Raw genomic sequence first — 20,471 nt, 5'->3', positions numbered from 1 at the left:
GCTTTTACAAAGGAGATTTAAAGGCTGTTAATAATTATATGGTCTGTATCACTGTGTTGTGTTTGTTTATTTTTTCAGTTTAGAAGACAAATGAGCCTTTAAATCTCCTTTGTAAATGATTTACAATGCATAAATAGTCCTCACTCTAGTTGAGCTCACAAAAAGAGTTAACTGACCACAACTAAATGCTTTACCTGAATTTACTACACTGACAACTCCCAAATAACTGGTTTGTAAATAATGCTATACTTTTGAATAAATTGATCATTAATAAAGTATGACTACAATTATTAAACACATTATAGTTATAAATTAAGAATAAAGCATTTATGGCTGTATTTAAAAACTGCTTAGCTTTATAAATGATGAATTAACTGTTTACTAATGGTTAATGATTAATAATAGTGTGCAGTTATTATAAAGTGTTACCCCCTCCGGAATCAGTGTGAAAAAAATGTCACAATTTTTTTTACAATAAGCATAAAACTACGAAAAAATAAGGTGCCCAGTTCTGTTGGCCAACATTCGTATTAGACCTTAACTGATTCATAGCCACCAGTTCTTACCTTAAGTGTTTGTTATTTGCTATGTTTGCCTTAAAACATATTTTACTTGTGAGGTGAAATTTGTGGGAGTTTTCAGAAAATGCCATAATGTGCAGGATAAAAGCAAACCACAATTTACACAACAATAGTGAATTAATTTATGTACAGACATCCAATAAGGCAAACATCTTGCAATTATTAACAGAGAAGTCTGCGAAACAATAGTCCTTCACAAAATATGTTTTTATTTATTCTAAAAAGATTGCTCACAGATTGTATAAAAGTCATAATTATGACATTCAAAGATGTAATTATGTGATAAAATGTCAATGATGACATTACAAATATATTTATGACATAAAAAGTAGAAATTGAAAATGCGTTTTATTTCTCCAAACAATCAGTAACCATATTCTATATTTTTAATCTAGAAACTAAATGTATCATTCCTATTAAAGTTTTTTACTTATCTGAGAAGTTTTATAATCCAAAAAGTCAAAAGTGGTTTGACACATTGTTCATTATTTACATATATACAAATCAGTGAGAAGAAATATGTTCAGAAATCGTCCAACTCATAAAGAGGGTCAAATTTATGTGTTATGACTGATGGTATTTTCTTGGATCAGGAGCGTCTGATCACACATAGCTTGTGTGGGGACGGATTCAACGTGATTCCGACTATTCCTTTGAGATCCAGATAATCTCCAGACACTCCAGGTGGAGTTGTGAAGCGGTAGCTCTGAAGGAGGGAAGTGAAGAACAGGAAGAGCTCCATCCTGGCCAAACTCTCTCCCAAACAAACCCTTCGGCCTGAGAGAGCGAGAGAGAGAGAGAGAGAGAGCGAGAGAGAGAGAGAGAGAGAGAGAGAGAGAGAGAGAGAGAGAGAGAGAGAGAGAGAGAGAGAGTTGAGTTGAGTTGAATGGAGGAATTGAATGCCTGTTTAAAATGCTATCTAGGCAGCACATATTGAACCAGAGCTAATGGGACCTAAAGCAGGGCTGTAAACATTGAGGGGGGCAAGATTATTCCTCTGTCCTCACCGGGAATGGTACAAAACTTGACCCGTTACAGACCTCATAGACACCAAAATGAATTTAATGAGAATTAAAATGAGGCTGTCAGGGATGGCAGTCTTTACAATCGAATGGCACAATGTTTTATGGAGTTTTTGGCTACAAGTTTTTTCTTTTTAAAAGCCGTTTCATTTGCTGAACAATCGGGTTGTTGTCAAACAACAGTAGCCTATTGTACGCACTCTAATTCTAACCCTCAAAACCTCATGTTCATTCCTTTCAAAAATGTAATATGACTATGTAGAAAATGAAGGGGAAATATGAAAAATATGAAAATACACAGAATATTTTTGGGTGTACAATCCACAAATCAGCCACGATGCAGACAAAAAGTATGTACACACACACACACACACACACACACACACACACACACACACACACATGGCTGTAACAATATGGCAAAAATGAGCCAAAATCTATAAAATAAATAAAATCTGAAAACATCATACTCAGTAAAATGAAGGGAAACGTACTCGGTTACTAACGTAACCTCGGTTCTCTCTAGGAGAGGGAACGAGTACTGCGTCGAAAGAACGCTACGGGAAAGATATTTCTTTGTCGAGATTGAAGCCTAAAATTAATCCTTAATTTTGTAATATTGTAAAACGCTTTTCTGAAGCATACAACCTAGGCGGAGCAATACAGCTCACCCATTGGCTGCTCTGCCAGAAAAGCACAGCCTATGCGAGGCCAGAGACGCTGACCAATGAGGACGCTTCGCGCCCTTCTGCGTCACCTCCCGCCCAAACAGGCGTGGCCTAGGCCTATAAATACGAGCATAGCTGTCTAACACACTGATTTTCGTCAATGAAGCGACGCAGCGTGGGCACGCACGGCCATGAGACGCAGTACTCGTTCCCTCTCCTAGAGAGAACCGAGGTTACGTTAGTAACCGAGTACGTTCTCTTACGTAGAGTTCTCTCGTACTGCGTCGAAAGAACGCTACGGGAACCCTATGTAAACCGCCGTGCGTGCTCTTGGACCGACACAGACACCTAAGGGCGCGCGCGCCCTGGTATACAAGTGCCTACCCCAAGAAGTATAGGGAGAGCGGCTAAAATAGCATCATCCCTTTATAGTAGTGCCTCTTAAGGCACAATAGCATATATATGTAAATATAGATATATATGAGGGGTAATAGCATGCTCATGGGACACATTGTCAGTGAGTGATGCTTAAACATTGAAGTGACCTGGGCCGCAGCGCGGGGCAGGAACACTTATACATATTAAACATTGAAGTGACCTGGGCTGCAGCGCGGGGCAGGAACACTTATACATATTAAACATTGAAGTGACCTGGGCCGCAGCGCGGGGCAGGAACACTTATACATAGTCTTCTAGACCGAGAGCAGTTTAGCCTGCAACGCAGGAACCTCTAGGTTATAGAACCTAATAAATGTAGACGGGGAGGCCCAGCCTGCCGCCATACAGATATCTTGTAACGAGATTCCGCTATACCAAGCCCATGAAGAGGCCATGCCTCTCGTGGAATGTGCTCTGATGCCCAAAGGGCATTCCAAACCTCTAGTAGGCTAGCGCAATGGCGTCCACTACCCATCGAGACAGACTCTGTTTCGTTGCGGCTCGCCCTTTGGAGCGCCCGCTGAACGAAACAAAGAGCTGCTCCGTCTGTCGAAAAACAGCGGAGCGGGACACGTAAGCTCTTAATGCCCTGACCGGGCAAAGGGAGCTATTTCCGTCCTCTGAGGCCGGCAGGGCCGACAGGGAGATGACCTGAGCCCTGAACGGTGTGTTGAGGGACTTAGGCACGTACCCATGCTTCGGTTTCAATACGACTACAGAGTCGTTTGGCCCGAACTCCATACAAGAAGCTCTCACTGAGAGCGCTTGCAAGTCTCCCACACGCTTCACTGAAGCGAGAGCCAAAAGAAACACGGTCTTGAAAGACAGGTGTTTCATGTCAACTGAGTGAATAGGCTCGAAAGGGGCCCCTTTCATAGCGTTCAACACTGTAGAAAGGTCCCAAACGGGGACTGAAGGAGGCCTTGGAGGGTTTAACCTCCTGGCGCCTCTAAGGAAGCGGACCACCAGGTCGTTCCTGCCTAGTGAATGGCCAAGCGTTGGATTAACGAACGCTGATATGGCAGCCACATAGACTTTGAGCGTGGATGGGGTTCTTCCCTTATCCAATAGCTCTTGCAAGAAGGAGAGAATCTCCGGTTCTCCACACTGAAGTGGTGACAGACCTTGATCTGAACACCATCCAGAGAACACCGACCATTTGGAAGCGTAGAGTCGTCTAGTAGACGGAGCCCTAGCTTGTTCGATCGTGTCTAACACTCCTCTTGGGAGGTTAGCGGGTACCCGTTTATGGCCCATACGTGTAGGGACCAAAGCTCGGGGTGAGGATGCAGAATCGAGCCCTTGGCCTGTGAGAGGAGGTCTCTCCTCACTGGAATCGGCCACGGGGCAGTACTTTTCAGTCGCATCAAAGCTGGGAACCAGGTCTGATTCGTCCAGTATGGAGCAACCAGTAGTACTGAGCATCCGCTCTCCTTGATACGCTCCAGCACTTGAGGCAGGAGTGAGACAGGAGGAAAAGCATAGAGCGGACGGCGGGGCCAGACTCTGGCCAGCGCGTTCGTGCTCTTCGAAAAGAATTCTGGGCAGTGAGCGTTTTCCTGGTTTGCAAACAGGTCTATTTCCGCTCTGCCGAACGTTTTCCACAGCAGACGCACTGTCTGTGTGTGTAGGGACCACTCTCCCGTAGGAACGTTGTTCCGTGAGAGTCTGTCCGGGCCTACGTTCAAGTGGCCTGGCACGTGCATTGCTCTTAACGAGCGCAGGTTGTGCTGGGCCCACACCAGTATGCGTTCCGCTAACCTGAATAGGTTCCGGGATCTCACGCCACCCTGGCGGTTTATGTAGGCTACTACCGACATGTTGTCCGAGCGGACCAGGACGTGGTGTCCTTTTATCCGGGGACAGAAGCGCCTCAGCGCAAAGTCCACCGCCATCATTTCCAGGCAGTTTATGTGCGGTAGTTTGGCCCGCTCTGCCCACTGGCCAAAGAGCGGTCTGCCGTCGAGCAGTGCTCCCCAGCCTGAGGTGGACGCGTCCGTGGACACCACCTTCAGGCTCGAGGAAGTCCCCAGGCTTACACCTGACCGGTACCAGTCTGACGCTCTCCATGGTGTCAGGGCTGAAATGCATTCCTGAGTGACCTTGAGGCGATAACGACCGTGTAACCATGCTCGGCGCGGTACGCGCGCTCTCAACCAGAACTGTAGTGGGCGCATGCGCAGCAGGCCCAACTGCAGCACTGTTGAGGCTGAGGCCATGAGGCCCAGCATTTTCTGAAATCTCCTGAGTGGCACTATGTGGCCGCTGCGGAAGGATTTCGCCATTTGCAGGGTATTTCGCCTGCGCTGTGATGACAGCTGTGCTGTCATAGACAGTGAGTTCAGATCCAGTCCTAAAAAGGAGATCCTTTGACTGGGAAACAGTGAACTTTTCTCCCAATTGACTCTCAGACCTAAGCACTCGAGGTGATCGAGTATTAGTGTCTTGTGGTGAGCGAGTTCTGACGGCGATTGAGCCAGAATTAGCCAATCGTCCAAATAGTTCAGAATTCGAACGCCTCGGAGTCTCAGGGGTGCCAGCGCCGCGTCCATGCACACTGTAAATGTACGAGGTGCTAGAGACAGGCCGAATGGCAGGACTGTGTACTGATATGCCCGGCCCTCGAAGGCGAATCTCAAAAATCGCCTGTGACGTGACGCAATTTGTATGTGAAAATACGCGTCTTTCAGATCTATCGCCATAAACCAGTCTCCTCGGCGAATTTGCGCGAGGATTCTTCTGGTCGTGAGCATTCTGAACTTCCGCTTTGTTAGCGTTTTGTTCAGACGCCTTAGATCTAAAATGGGTCTGAGACCCCCGTCTTTCTTCGGTACCAGGAAATATCTGCTGTACAGACCCCCTTCGCTCTGAGCTTGAGATAAAGGCTCTATGGCCCCTTTGCTCAATAGCTTCGCTATTTCGGCTCGAAGTAGATGTGCTACTTCTGTTTTTACCGTGGTTTCGACTTTTCCCGTGAAACGGGGAGGGCGTCGATGAAACTGTAGCGAATAGCCTCTTTTTATAGTCTCTAGCACCCATTCTGAGACCCCGGGAAGTCTTTCCCATGCATCTGCACGTGTGACTAGGGGTTGAATGTAATCTGGGCCCTGGTCGCGAAATGGCGGCGACACGAGAGCAACCGTGTGCTGTAACATGGACGCCGTGGCGTCTGAGGCGGGGGACATGTTTAACACAGTATGCGTCCCGCGCGCGCTCGACTCTCTGAGTTGAGAGAGAGCACGCGGGGCGAGCCCTACGGGGCTCGTTATGTTTGTGAATAAACGTGGGCGCTTGGTAGCGGGCACATTTATAACACCGGGGACACTGTGTTTGTGAACTGACTGACCGTTCGTTAGTTTAGTTTTTACAGAAACCGCGGAACGTCCAGTGTGTAGTGGTTGTGGGCACTGGACAGTGGGCACGCTCACTACATGTAAAGCACAATCGGCATGAGCCGATTTTATGTGTGCAAACCCTGTGTTGAACGGGGCTGTGCTTGTGTGAATGAATGGGCACTGGGTGGGCATTGCAGTTACACACATTACACCATCGGCCTTGGCCGGAACACCAGAAATTAAACTCTTTTTTAGATTTATCTGGGTCGCCGTGAAAACGGCGTTTGTGTGCAGGCAAACGGGCTTTACGGCCGGTTTGTTGGCTGCTAAATACACTGGTACAAACACGGAACTTAGGGCTGTACAAGCGAAAATCTTGGGTGGAAGTCCGGCCGCAGCGGGACCCGAACACCGTCTTTTTCCTAGCAGGGCTAGGATGGCGCCGAGGCCTCGGGCTTGAGTGAAATCTTGGGCCGAGGACCACGCGGTGGCGGGCGGCGTCCGGCGGAGCGAGACCGTGGTCTCTCTCGGGCCTGTTGCTGCTGGGCCGGTGCGGCGGGCGCGGGGCGCTGCTGAGTTCGGGCAGGCGGCTGTTTAGGGCGGCCTGTTGCGGAACTGGAGCGCTTTGGCAGGAAATGTCTCATGGCCTGCGAAGTCTTCTGTACCTCGGCGAATCGGTCCGCGAAGTCCTTCACGGAGGACCCGAAGAGGCCAGCCGGTGAAACGGGGGCGTCGAGGAACGCAGAGCGCTCCGACTCCGCCATTTCAGAGAGAGTCAGCCATAAATGTCTCTCGGAAACAGTAGCTGAGGCCATAATCCTGCCGATGGCGTGTGCGGCGGACTTTGTAGCGCGAAGAGCTAGGTCTGTGGCGCTACGTAAGTCCGGAACACTGATCGCGCCCGGGCCTTCCTCGTCTAGCTTGCAGAGGAGGTTGGCCTGGTGGATTTGAAGCACCGCCATGGTGTGCAGCGCCGATGCAGCTTGTCCGGCGGCGGAATACACGCGGCCGTTCAGAGCTGACGATGTGCGGCAAGCTTTGGATGGTAGGACTCCCTTAGCCCGCCGTCCAGCAGAGGGTGGGCAAAGGTGAGTCGCTACAGCCTCCTCGACCGGAGGGAGAGCGTGGTAGCCTCTGTCTCGAGCACCGTCCACTACGGAGAATGCTGGCGAGGCAGAAGTACGCACTCTGGCTGAAAAAGGCGCCTTCCACGATTTCGCTACCTCTTCATGAAGCTCAGGAAGAAACGGTGCGTGTCTGGAGGGGGGCGCAGCGCGGTCTCCAGAGAGGAAGCGGCCATCCAGCCGGTTGAGTGCAGGTTGCTCGGGCGTCGACCAATCGAGGCCGAGGCTCGACACGGCCTGTGTGAGCAGACGCATCAGTTCTGCCTCGATGCTGATCTTCCCTCCTCTGCGTTCCGGAACAGCGGGGGAGGGGAGGTCCACGGAGCTCGCCCAACCCTCGCTCTCCGAAGCGAGAAGCGAACAGCAGTCATCATCCCCCTCTGATACAGCTTGCTGGTCGTCCTCCATAACGGACAAAGCGGCGGGCTGCGGCTGTTGTCCGTCGGTGAGCGACTCAAACGAAACGTTGAGAGGAGCTAGCGGCGGTGGCGGCGGCGAGCTCCTCGTGGAGGGAGGTTCCGGGACCCGCTGAGCGCGGCGCTTCTTACGGCGCGGCGCTACAGGGGGCGGTTGAGCAGCTTCGGCGAAAGATGCAAGGCGAGTCCGCAGAGTCGCGATTGGCATCATGTCGCAGTGATGGCAGCCGCCATCACCGAGAGCGATAGCTGCATGTTCCTCGCCCAAGCAGGAAACACACAGTTCGTGGTGGTCCCCGTCGATGAGCGCGGCTCGGCAGGAGCCGCAGGAAAAGCGAGACATCTTTAAAAAGACACTCGTTGCTCTTTTGTGAGGAAAAATGTGTGACGCGGTATGCGAACACACACACAAAACACACACAAAACTGAAAAGGATATTCCACGCCGGAGAAGCGCAGCAGGGAACGGCGGCTGAAGGCGGCGAAGGCGGCGGCTTCAGAAAAGGGCTCGTCCTGCTGAAGTGCTTGTTCCAAACGGCTGTGGCGGCTCGAATCAATCCAGCGATGCGTGCAGCTTCGTTGAATTTAAGAAAATCAGTGTGTTAGACAGCTATGCTCGTATTTATAGGCCTAGGCCACGCCTGTTTGGGCGGGAGGTGACGCAGAAGGGCGCGAAGCGTCCTCATTGGTCAGCGTCTCTGGCCTCGCATAGGCTGTGCTTTTCTGGCAGAGCAGCCAATGGGTGAGCTGTATTGCTCCGCCTAGGTTGTATGCTTCAGAAAAGCGTTTTACAATATTACAAAATTAAGGATTAATTTTAGGCTTCAATCTCGACAAAGAAATATCTTTCCCGTAGCGTTCTTTCGACGCAGTACGAGAGAACTCTACGTAAGAGAACAGAATATAGACAAACCTGTTACTGTAGTGCTATACGGTGGTATTACAGAAGTTTTCTTTATGGATGGAAGAATGATTTTAAGCTATTTGTAAAATCTATTTAATGGATGTCGGACAGAAATGGCGTAAATCTTCTTTACTTTGGACTTGTTTATTAGACTAAGACCCTCACCCCTCCTATTTTTCTTTTCTTTTCTTTTCTTTTCTTTTCTTTTCTTTTCTTTTCTTTTCTTTTACTTGATTTTAATTTATTTTGTTCTTTTTTCTAAGTGCTTTATCAACACGAAAACATATTGCCATTATTGTTTGTACTTGAATTCTGTTTAATTAACTAAATATATATATAAATTAGACATTGGAAGAAAAAAAATCTTTATTTCTCTATTTTCTTTCTCCCAGAGAAAGCAAGAACTGATAATAATGTAAATGTGTATTTTGAAATGCAATGTAAGTCGCTTTGGATAGAAGTGTCTGCCAAGTGCATAAATATAAATGTAAATGTTTTTCTTTCCACTAGATGGCACCAATTTTCCTCCATTCTTTGGATTTTAAATAGTTTTGCTCCATTTTTTTTTATTCAAATAGTTGGTTTCACTTTATTTTGATGGTCCCTTTAACACATTCTGCTGTGCTGACTATAAGTAACACTGCACCAACATGTCTACTAACTCACATTAGAGTGATAGTAGACAGGGTTAGAATAAGTTGACATGTAGTTGCAAAGTTACTTAGTCGTTGAAGGACCATCAAGTTGACACATTGGCGCAATGTTACTTATTGTCAACAGAATATAAAAAATGGACCATCAAAATAAAGTGTTACTGTAGTAATTTGGAAATGTGATATTCCAAAGAAATTATTATTTTTGTTTTAATTCAAGAATAACTAAACGAAATGTTTAAGTAGGCCTAGTTAATTGTCCTATGCTCAGGGGTGACTTAAAAAAAATAGGTCCTGTGTGATATACCCGTATGCACCAATGGTAAAACAGAGAGAGAGAGAAAATAAAGCTTGCTGCGTTGTGTTGAATCAGCCATAACGTCTCTAGCCTATTTGTTGTTCGAGTGACAAGTTATCACAGTTACCAAAGAGTAAAAAATAAATAAAAAAAATCTTAATATTTGTATAATTTTATATAGAAATAAATGCATAATTGGTGAATACTTTAGTACCATGCAATACCCTTAACTACAACATTTTAAAGAAAAAAATTTAACTAAAGTATAGTACATGAATTTCTTAGAAAGAAAAAAGTTATTGGTCTAACAACGCTCGTCAATCTCAAAATGATTGAGGTAACCAATCAGACAAAGAAGGCGGGCTTTGCTGTTGACTGACAGAATGAATAAGCTGAGGGGGGCGAAGCGATCAGTGAAACGGAGATGTAAGTAGATGTAAACATTCGACAAAGTTGTTTCACGATGGAATAATAGCGACCACAGTATAGTGATGAAAACTACTCTAGTTTTTTGTGGGTCCAGTGATGAAAACTGCTCTAGTTTTGTGTTGGTCCAATTTAGCAGTTTTGAATTATATGCAGGCCTAATTCATTTAACGTTAATGTGATGAGACGAGACATTTTCGACAAATCTAGTTTTAGGCTATAGAGAGCCTAAGTCCCGCCCCTCCGCTTCCGGCTCATGGGACCTTATTTCGGAAAAAATATGTATGGAAGTCAATGGCGAGAGATAACTTATCTTTTTATTCCGTCTGAACTGTCCCCTGAACTACACATATGATGTTTGTCAATTTAAAAGGTAAATATGAAAGTCAAGAAAGTCGCAGTTTGTCATAAAACAGAAGAGTAACGTTTAGTTGTATGTGAAAATCGCTCGATGAACTACATCTCTCGTCTCGCACTATGTAGCCTACGTCACAAGATCCGTTGCTCGTATGTGTGTATTCTGGCTCAAAATACGAGTCAGGCATGACGGCGTAACGTTACGATTATAATGTAAGACTATAGAAAAAATGACAGACGTTAGCTTCAGTCAAGTTAGCTTCATTCATAGAGAGAAAAGGTATGACGTCGCATGTGCGCCTTCTGGGTTTGTAGTCTTTGTAATTACGTATTTTCACAGTCTTATACCTCAACAGTTTTACATCAAACTGCGACTTTCTTGACTTTAAAATGTATCTTTTAAATTGACAAACATCATATGTGGAATTCAGGGCACAATTCAAACGAGATCAAAATATTTGTTGTCTCTCGCCATTGACTACCATACAATATTTTTCCGAAATAAGGTCCCATGGTGGTCGACCGGAAGGGGAGGGACTTAGGCTCTCTATAGGCCTAGAGTACGATTAATACTGGAATACACACGACGTTTGCACAGATATGGTTTCATAGTGAAGATATAAAAAATATATAGATATTTTAAAGCAGGTTTTAGAACACATTGTGTGTGTGTGTGTGTGTGTGTGTGTGTGGAAGGGGAGTTGCTAAATTAGATAGCCTATATGTAGGCTACAAAATGTGTACAATACAAATTTTCGGACAAAATAACATAATCCAGAAATATATTTTAATTAGTAGCATACATTGGGTTTAATGAGATCTATATTGTTAATGCCGAGAATTTTCACGTGAATAAATCTAGGCTATAGTTCACTTCACTTCAAGTTCTTGTGCACTTTAATGGTCTTTTGGTAGATCTTTTTGCCTCTGTGTCAGAGGTTCTGGGTTCTAATCCGCACAATCTGTATATATATTTTTTTCTATCATCTGACATCAAAACCGAATATATTTATCAGTGGTTATATATCAAGAAAGGACATTTCTGGAAAATTACTGGATAATGTTGTGACCAGTACATTTTCCGTTTTAATTTTATGCATTGTTTATTTCTTTAAATCCCTTTAAATTATTTAATAATTTAATTACTTTAAAAAAAAGACCATTATCTCACCATTATTGAGGGTTTGGTACCCTCAATGTTCAAGACATGGTTACGGCATTGAGCTAAAGTTTCACTGTACCTGCAGAAAAGGGCATGAAAGCATCTCTCTTGACAAACTGGCTTTTCTCATCTAGGAAGTGTTCTGGGTAAAAGCTGTTCGGTTTCTCCCATTCGCTTGGATCCTTCAAAACAGACGTCAGCAGAGGAACTACAGTGGTACCCTAGAAAATGGAGAAAAAACGTTGTTCAAGATGCACATGGTATCTTTTATAGGCCTAAATATTTATTCTTCTGACTGACCTTCTTGATGAAGTATCCATTGAAGTGAACATCACAGCTGGTTATATGCGGCAGACTCAAGGGAACAATATTTGCCAGTCTCTGGGTTTCATGAATCACTGCATCTGTATACGGTAATTTCTTTCTATCTTCCACCGCTGGCTGACGTCCACCAATCACTCGGTCAATCTCCTCGTGAACTCGATCTGCACACAAATGCAACCCACGTTTGTTCCTATGGAAAACAATGGATTTAGCATTGAGAAAAACTCTTGGCATTACTGTGTTTTTTACCCTGTATATGAGGGTATTTGGCCATGAGCATCAAACCCCAGCGCAGAGTCGTTCCTGTCGTGTCAGTACCAGCGACAAACAGATTTGTCACAGTCATCATTAGATTCTCATCGTGAAAGTATGAGTCCTTCTTGCCGGATTTCTGTCAAATGCAATACACAAAGTGCATAGTACTATTTGTTCACTTCACCAACAACATAAACTGGAAAAAATATATATTCAGATCTAGTGCAAACTTCTGATTTGCATCTTCCACCTGATTGTCTGATCATTGCAGTAAAGGGTGTGATCATGAAACTGTTGTGGGGGGAAATAAATAAATACATTTTGTACCTCTTCAGTCTGTTTGCGGAAGAGAAAGGAGTCCACAAACCCTCTGTGGTCGTGTGGATTCAGAGTCTCCAGCAGTCCGGTTATCAACCTCTTCATCTCCACTCGACTTTTGACAATATTTTCTACAATAATCCTTTTGTTTTTCAGGAACGGGCCCAACCAAGGAAATACATCATACATCTAGAAATACATGTTCAAAGAAACTGATCGACAGATGTTCTCCAGAGACACTTTCAAAGGTATGTGTTGATTTTGGGTCTTTCTAATGTCTGTGGACAAACTACAGGCAATTTCATCAAAAGTTCTGGTTAACATATCATTTGTACTTACCAACATAGAAGTCGATCCACCAACTCGAACATTTTCGTTTGCCCTGTCGACCATTCTTCTGAATTGAGGGTCTGTGTATTCAAATCTGCTGCCGTACACAATAGCTGAGATGATGTTTGACACAGCGTAGTTCACAGGCTGTGTTGTGTCGAAGGGTTTCCCTGTGAAGAGAAAACAAATGTCTCTCAACGGATCCTTTAAACTAAGAGCATGATTGCAGATGTCCATAAATGTGTTTCAGCTTGTACCTTCAAACTTATCAAACTCTCCTTTCAGATACTGAATTTCCTCTATGATTTTCTCTTCACTTCCTCTCTTGCCCATCCCGAAGTCCCGCAGGTTGCTGAGAGCGAAGCGTCGCATCTCTCTCCAGTTCTCTCCATTGGAAAAAATTATTCCTGATCAACACAGAACCAACCGACCGTGAGTCTCAGCAACAACACAAGTAGAAAATTATTACTTTGTGAGTTAAACATACATTAACCTTAGACCTTTGGGACTTATACAGTGTCAGCTTGCTTATATGCATTTTAGGTTAATAAGCGACTAGTCATTTCACAAATAACTATTCATGAATTTATGTTACTTTACAAATGTTAAAAAACAATTTTGTCACCAAATATTGCTGGGAACCCATGAATACTCCTTGATCAAAGACATTTTTAGGTTTTTCATTGTTAAAGTGGCCGATTCACCACCAGATGTGTTAGAAATTTTTATAATGAGCTCACATTTGTGCCAAACTGAATGAAAATCTTGATTCCTTTATTAGGTTTACCAATTTGAATACATTTCATTGATCTGGAAAGGTGTTTGATTTGCAAAATGTCTAGCATTTACTGTTTGTACATTCATTTTAGGCACAAAATAAGAAGATTCCTACCATGTTCGTCATTCATTATCCTGAAACCAGGTCCGATTTTTCTGTCGCCGAACTCTTCTGCATTGTTCACAAGAGCTTCTTTGACAGTTTTGTACCCAACTAAGACCACAGTTTTTTTGGGACCCAAAAACACTTGGAATATGTTTCCATAGGTTTTGGACAGCTGGAGGACACAGAGAAAGACATTTACAAACAAATCTTAAAATGTTAGACCACTATTCATTTTAAATGTATCAAGTTCTCACCTCAAAAAAGGTGTCAAAGGGTCTCTTGAGGTCAAGGGTCAGCAGGTTCCCCAGCAGCGGCAGAGGTTTGGGTCCCGGTGGCTCTTTCCCCTCTTTCTGAGATCTGGATCCAGAGGAAAGCAAATACAAAACCAGAATCAACAGCAAAGCACCCAGTAAGGTACCTGTGCTGAGAAACTGCATAAGTGACTCGATTACAGCCATTTTCTCTATAAGCTTCTGAACTGAAGCACTCGCAGATTTATAGCCGATATGTAAGGGAGGGACCTTGTGTGATCCTAAACAAACTGTAAAAATCCATGAGAATAGAGGGTTGGTATCGTTACATCAGCATGTATGTGACACACTATGGTGAATCATTAACTTTCTTTAGCTGGTTAAAACGAGACAGGAACATTATTCAAACAATAAAGCCTTAAAAGCAAAAAATCGGGTTTAACACAGTCTTTACTCCAATATTATTTAATTTACATAATTAAAACATGCCTTTTGGTTTATATATGTACAAAATATTGTTATAGTGTCTACATTACCAACAATGCACAGCAAATCAGGTCTGAACTGTGATACACAGAGATACTGTGACCTTTATCAAACTTCAAACTAGTGTAACCTCTTGCCTATCACAACTTTATATTTGATCTGTGTTCAGATATGAACAGTAATATTGACTCAAATCTAGAATTAAAAAAATTATATATTTCAACAGTTTACATGTAAATGATCGACTTTAAAACACTATTATGAGCTCAAATATTTATTTTATATATTGCAAGCTTTACAATAACTCAATCAGACGCAAATGAAAATCATCTGTGTTTAGATGAGTATTAACACACAGTTAATCATGCCAAAGTTAGCCTTTTCTCCTAAATTTGACAAAATATCAGTCACAGCTTTAAGATGCTTTGCTTTGCTTTCAGAATATGAGTGTAATTGTGTAAATGTTTAATTGAAAAATATTTGCACATACTTGAACTTTATTAAAAGTGGACTAGAGGGTTGTGGATCGATGGTCGTTGTACAGCAGGAACAGAGTGATGAATCACAAACTGAAACTAATTGCTTCACAGCACAAGAATAAGATCTCAAATTGCAATATGCTTTATACATTTTTATTACACATTTTCTATTAAGATTATAACTTTTAGAATTAAACATAAATAGGCTATGATATTCAAGTAGTTCACTTCAGGCAGATTATCTCACACGTCACCTTCACAATTAAACTATACATTATACTTAGAGCAGATCAGGGCTATAGCACTAAGAACATAAAAAAAATGTCTTGGGTTATGACTGTAACCCTTGTTCCCTGAGAAGGGAACGAGATACTGCGTCGCTAACGACACTTTGGGGAATGCCCCCAGCATAACGCGTCTGAAGTATAAATTAAACTAATCCAATCCTGAGTGGCATTGCTTCATGACGTAACGTGTGACGGCATGCACAGAAGCTATAAAGGGATGCCGGCACACAAAAGAGTTAGCTTCTGCGATGAAGCAAATTGCTCCCAGGCAGGCATGGCAAAGGGACGCAGTGTCTCATTCCTTCTCAGAGAACAAGGGATACAGTCGGAACCTGAGACGTTCCCTTTCGAAGGTACCGACGCTTACGAATACCCACTATGCACAGACACAACTTAGGACAAGAGCACTCATGCACCCGGCGTAGAAGGGAGCTCCAGACTGTAAAATCTTGTGAATGTGTGCGGAGTGGCCCAGCCAGCCGCATCACATACCTCTTGAATAGGGGCCCCTGAAAGGAGGGCTCTAGAGGACGCCATGCCTCTAGTTGAGTGAGCCCTCAAGGCCAAAGGTGAAGGCAGACTGCACACCTGGCCAGGGAAATAGCTTGACCCATCCAATGGCTGATGGTGTGCTTAAAGGCGGGAAGATGGAGGATGAAAAGCCTGCAGAACCATAGACTATGCCATATTAGAAGGCACCTTAGGCACATAGCCCTGTCTGGGATGCAAGATAGCCTTACCTCTACCAGGGGCAAACTCCAGGCACTCAAGAGATATAGAGAGGGCCTGGAGATCTCCGACTCTTTTAAGAGAATTGATGGCTAGGAGAAAAAGTACATTGAGTGTGAGGTTCTTGGCCGCAGCTGACTCCAGAGGTTCGAAGGGGGCCGCAGCCAGCCCTTCGAGAACCACTGCCAGATCTCATGTTGGGACTCTGGTCCGAGCTGCAGGCCTCATCCTCCAGGAAGGAAGGAACCATGCGACCAGCTGGTGCCTCCCCAAGGGTCCGTCACTTAAAGGAGTATGGAAAGCCATAATTGCAGCCACATACACCTTAAGTGTGGACAGGGTAAGACCAGCAAAGGAGCGATTCTGGAGGAACTCCAGCACTGAAGCCACCAGGCAGTTAACTAAAGGCTGTACAATTTCCTTGTGCAAGGAGCTCTGGAGCCGAGTATGGTCTCGACCACTGCTGCCAACAGACCATACTAAGGCCGGCCACAACGGGGCTACTAGGAGTAGACTGAACCCGTCTCGCAGGACTCTCGCTAAGACTATTGGAGCAGAGCAATCGGGGGAAATGCATACAGGTGCTGCCTCGGCCACGCCTGCACCATCGCATCCAGACCCAGTGGGGATGGGATAGAGAGAACATCTCGCATATTGACTTCACCACTTCGGGGTGAGGTCTCCATTCCCCGGGCCTCAGCCCCTGCCTCAACAGGAGTTCTGCTCCCCAATTCTGGACCCATGGGACGTACATTGCTCTGAGAGACAACAGTTTCCCCTGGGACCACAGGAGGATCTGATGCGCCAGTCTACATAGAGGGAGCGATCTCAGACCCCCCTGTCGTACGACCATGCCTCAGCCCATGAGGGATGTGTCTGTCGAAACGATTTTTGGCGACATGGCGCTCCCAACACTGGGCCTTGGGACTGGAACCAAGGTTTCTTCCATATGGATAGGGAACGAAGGCATCTGCGTGTAACTCTGATCACACATAATGGGTTCCCCCTCTGGGAAAATCCCTTGGCTTCTAACCACCACTGCAGGGCCCTCATGTGCAGCAGGCCAAAAGGTATCACATTGGATGCAGCTGCCATGAGCCCTAACAACCTCTGAAACTGTTCATTTATATGCTGGTTACCATGGCCTGGATGGACTTGATACACGCAGGAGACTTTTGTGCCCGCATCGTAGTCGAGTCCCAAACTACCCCAAGGAACGTAGTTTGCTGGGAAGGCGACAACACACTCAAGTCTCAACCCCAAACTTTGAATGTGCCCAAGGACGACATCTTCGTGTCGAACCGCCAACTCTCGAGACTGCGCTAAAATGAGCCAGTCGTCGATGTAATTCAGCACCCAGATGCCCTGGAGCCTCAGCGGTGCCAGAGCTGCATCCATGCATTTGATGAATGGTTGAGGGTAGAGAGCCAGGCCGAACGGAAGAACCCAATATTGGAACGCATCAGCCCCGAAAGCTATCCTTAGGAACTTCCTGTGAGATGGAGTATGCGTCTTTTAGATCTATCAGGACAAACCGATCCTCGGATCTGATTTGACTGATCTGACTGGGCTCTGTGCTGCAGGAAGCGCTCGTCCATGTATTAATGTTATCAAACAACCTTTACTAAACAATCAAATCAAATGATTACACTTTTTTTTCATAATGAAGTGAAGTGAAAATTCTCTTTTATGCTTATTTAATCTTGACACCCAAATAAAACAAATATTTCAACACTTCACATTTATTCGTTTTGTTTTAAAATGGTAACATATGCTCTTTGTTTATCTTTTATGATAGAAGCTGTACAATAACTCATTCAGACACACAAATGAACACAGAGCAATGCATCTCTGACCTCTGTCACACTTCAACCTGGAGTGACTTCAGACCTACTTTCACAGACCTGATTAAGCAATGCAACGTTTCGTCAGAGGGTTTAGGATGTAACACCATGTGTCATGTACACTAACTGACACTGTGAATCATATCAGCTCTGAAAATGGGTCACAGATCTGTTCTGAATCTGAAGGTCTCTGGGGGTGCTAAATGCAACCAATCATACACTCTCAAAAATACAGCTTTATTGGTGTAATGAAGCACCGGACTCCATTTGTTACTTTTATTAGAATAGTCGGACAGGTTGGGTAATCAACAGCAGACAGGGCAATGGAGGGAACGCAGAGAAGATCAGAGTCACAGGCAGAGGTCAAGGCAGGCAGCAATAAGCAAAGTCCAGTAAACAGTCTGGGTCGGGGCAGGCAGAGAACAATCAGAAAACGAGGTAAACAGTCCAAGGTCACGAAACTGACGTTCCAAAGCTTTTCGAGATCCCGAAGCGCAGATGTTTCGGAAAACTGATCCGAAGCGTGATTCAAAACACCCATGTCACATGACTACGGCTAAATGAAGCTTCGGAGTGTTTCACAAGTGTTTCGACAGGTGGCATGGTCCGCCGAATCAGCGTTTGATTGACAGGGTCGGGAACAGACCACACAATCGCACATCTGTATAAAGTCAACGCATCTTGACCTCGTGGGTTTTTGTGAGAGGAGTTTGATTTTGAGATAGCGGATTTATGGTGATATAGTGACTTTTATAGTGCAATTTGTTTAGTTATATTTAGGCTTACATTTAAATGTACACATTGACTGATAGGCTAGAGACAGACAGAGTATAGTGAAACATTGATAGATGCGAATGTAGCAGGGTGAAGTTTACTCGTGTTGATTGGCCAGTGTCATGTAAAAACGCTGAACCTATCAGCAGTTTGCTGTCGGGGTATAAAATGAGGACGTTTCTTTCACCTGGAATGCGTTGTCATCCGTACCGCCCCTTTACGGAAGTTACAATTTATGAATGGGAGAGTGTCTGGAGTGCCGTCTCTCCGTTCTGTTGCTGTGCATGGGCTGCCCCTGGCATGGAGGTTCGTTTTAAGGCAATTGATTGTTTTATTTGTTAAATGGAATGTTTGTTTACTATAAGTTTTTGTGTAGCTCGTCAACGAAAACCCACTGCATGTTATGGTCCGCGACCATGCATAGTACCGCGTTAGGAACATCATCTGGTATGTATGAGAGCCATTCGCGTGGTTTGACTTTTTATTGTTTTGTTAGTAATTTTTCTGTTTCATGTTTGACAGATTGAGTGGCAGGATCAAGGGTTTCAACTCGATTATGGGACGAGATGCACGTCTCTTGATCTAACGCACTGCTGTCTTGCCTGGGCTTATTTGCGTCTTTTTGTTGGAGCGAACTTGAACTCTCATAACAGCGAGCCAGGACGATTGCTCGCTGAGGTGTGAGCATTAATGTGGTAGCTTGTTCCCTCGCTGGCTTGCTCTGCTCTGAGTGTACGGCCGATCGTGGCCTGTTTGTTTCATTTTGATTTGTTTCTTGTTTTGCTCCGAATTGTAATTTATAGTTTTCCTTTTGTTATGGTCTTGTGCTCATTTTTGCGTATTTTGTAAAATCATTTATTTTTCTTTTGTTTAGGTTTAAGTTTGGTTGAGTTACAAAACGAGACTGAAATTAATATATTGTTTTGTTTCTTATTAGGCAGTACCACACTTCAATTCCTGGATCGATTGCTCCTGTCTGCCTCGCTGTGACTGCTGCTGCTGTGAGTTTGTTTGCTGCGTCTAAGCCTCGTATTAGCTTCGTGTTTCTTTCTGTTTTGAACCATCATTTATTAGAAATTCTAGTTGTTTATACTACTAAATACAGCTTACTCAACATCTCAGATTAACCTGACATTGCTAGCTTCCGTTATTGTCAGCACAACATACACTCAAAAAAATAAATTGTTGAATGAACATGATTTAATCGTATCACCCATTATGCATCTAAGCAAGATTTGAATATTTTATTTGAACACAATATTGGTTTGTAAATTGAACATGATTGTAATATGTCAATGCAACTTCTTTGCAACTAATTGAATCAACATGTTTGTAGTGTGTTAGACTAATCAAATGTATTCTCATTCACTCAAAGCACAGGAAAGCAGAATCACCAAAGGAGAAAATCAAATTTTTAAGTTACCATTATGAAGATCAGTGTGTGTTTTAGTTGGGCTCTTCACCCTTAAATTATTAACTAAGTTTTGTTTGGCTGCTGTACATAAGTTATAACAGCCAGATGAACAAATAGGAACGGTGATCTGATGGTGTTGGTTGTGTATTAATATAACCATTATTTCACAATCATTTAACCTGAATCACTGAACTCATATAGAGTCCAATTTATGAGTTAAGTATAATTTATTAATTTTAGCTGCATAATAGGTTTAGCCTTTTCAATGAAATTAAAACGATCAAATCAATACAAATAAAAATATATATATACACATTTCTTTTTTGGGCACACACAGACATCAAGAATCAGTGTATGAATCTCAACCATGGTGACATTTATAAAGCATGTTGCAGTGCATTCTGTGTTGCACCAATCAAAACTCATTCATAGCTCCCATCATGCATTGCTGCATGAATAAATAATGAGCTTATTATGATCAGAGGTGATCTGTTTCTCACCATTGCTGAGATTCATACGTTAAATCGTGATGTCTGTGTGTGCCTAAAAAGAAATGTGTATATTTATTTTTTATTGATTTGATCGTTTAATTTCATTGATAAGACTAAACATATTATGCAGCTTTAATTAATAAAATAAACCTAAATCATAAATTGGACTCTATATGAGTTCAGTGATTCAGGTTAAATGATTGTGAAATAATGGTTATGTTAA

The 20,471-nt window shown here is 43.8% G+C and overlaps 2 protein-coding genes across 2 annotated transcripts in view; one reads left to right on the top strand and one right to left on the bottom strand.

Annotated features, from left to right (window-relative positions):
* Positions 1-682: 682 nt before the first annotated feature.
* Positions 683-14,041, bottom strand: LOC306995648 (cytochrome P450 2K1-like). Its single transcript, XM_079607435.1, has 9 exons — positions 13,748-14,041; positions 13,503-13,665; positions 12,868-13,017; positions 12,620-12,780; positions 12,290-12,469; positions 11,957-12,098; positions 11,684-11,868; positions 11,463-11,604; positions 683-1,358 (listed from the first exon to the last, which is right to left on the bottom strand). The coding sequence occupies exons 1-9, from the start codon at positions 13,949-13,951 to the stop codon at positions 1,171-1,173; spliced, it is 1,515 nt and encodes a 504-aa protein (XP_079463561.1). The 5' UTR covers positions 13,952-14,041; the 3' UTR covers positions 683-1,170.
* fn3krp (fructosamine 3 kinase related protein) overlaps positions 13,003-20,471 on the top strand; it is a 29,114-nt gene continuing 21,645 nt past the window's right edge. The window contains exon 1 of the mRNA XM_079607478.1: positions 13,003-13,042. The gene's annotated coding sequence lies outside the window, so the exon portion shown is untranslated. The remainder of the gene's footprint in view (positions 13,043-20,471) is intronic.

The sequence above is a fragment of the Phoxinus phoxinus genome, assembly GCF_949152265.1.
Source record: "Phoxinus phoxinus genome assembly, chromosome: 1".
NCBI classification, from domain to species: domain Eukaryota; kingdom Metazoa; phylum Chordata; class Actinopteri; order Cypriniformes; family Leuciscidae; genus Phoxinus; species Phoxinus phoxinus.
Note: the sequence above shows the minus strand (reverse complement) of the source record. Positions and strands in the feature narration are given on the sequence as shown.

Excerpts from the sequence above, each read along its gene's own strand:
- LOC306995648 (XM_079607435.1), bottom strand. The coding sequence starts at position 13,951 with ATGGCTGTAATCGAGTCACTTATGCAGTTTCTCAGCACAGGTACCTTA. Across the intron at positions 12,781-12,867 it reads AGAGTTTGATAAGTTTGAAG|GGAAACCCTTCGACACAACA; the intron begins GTACAAGCTGAA and ends TTCTCTTCACAG. Across the intron at positions 12,099-12,289 it reads TCCGCAAACAGACTGAAGAG|AAATCCGGCAAGAAGGACTC; the intron begins GTACAAAATGTA and ends TGCATTTGACAG.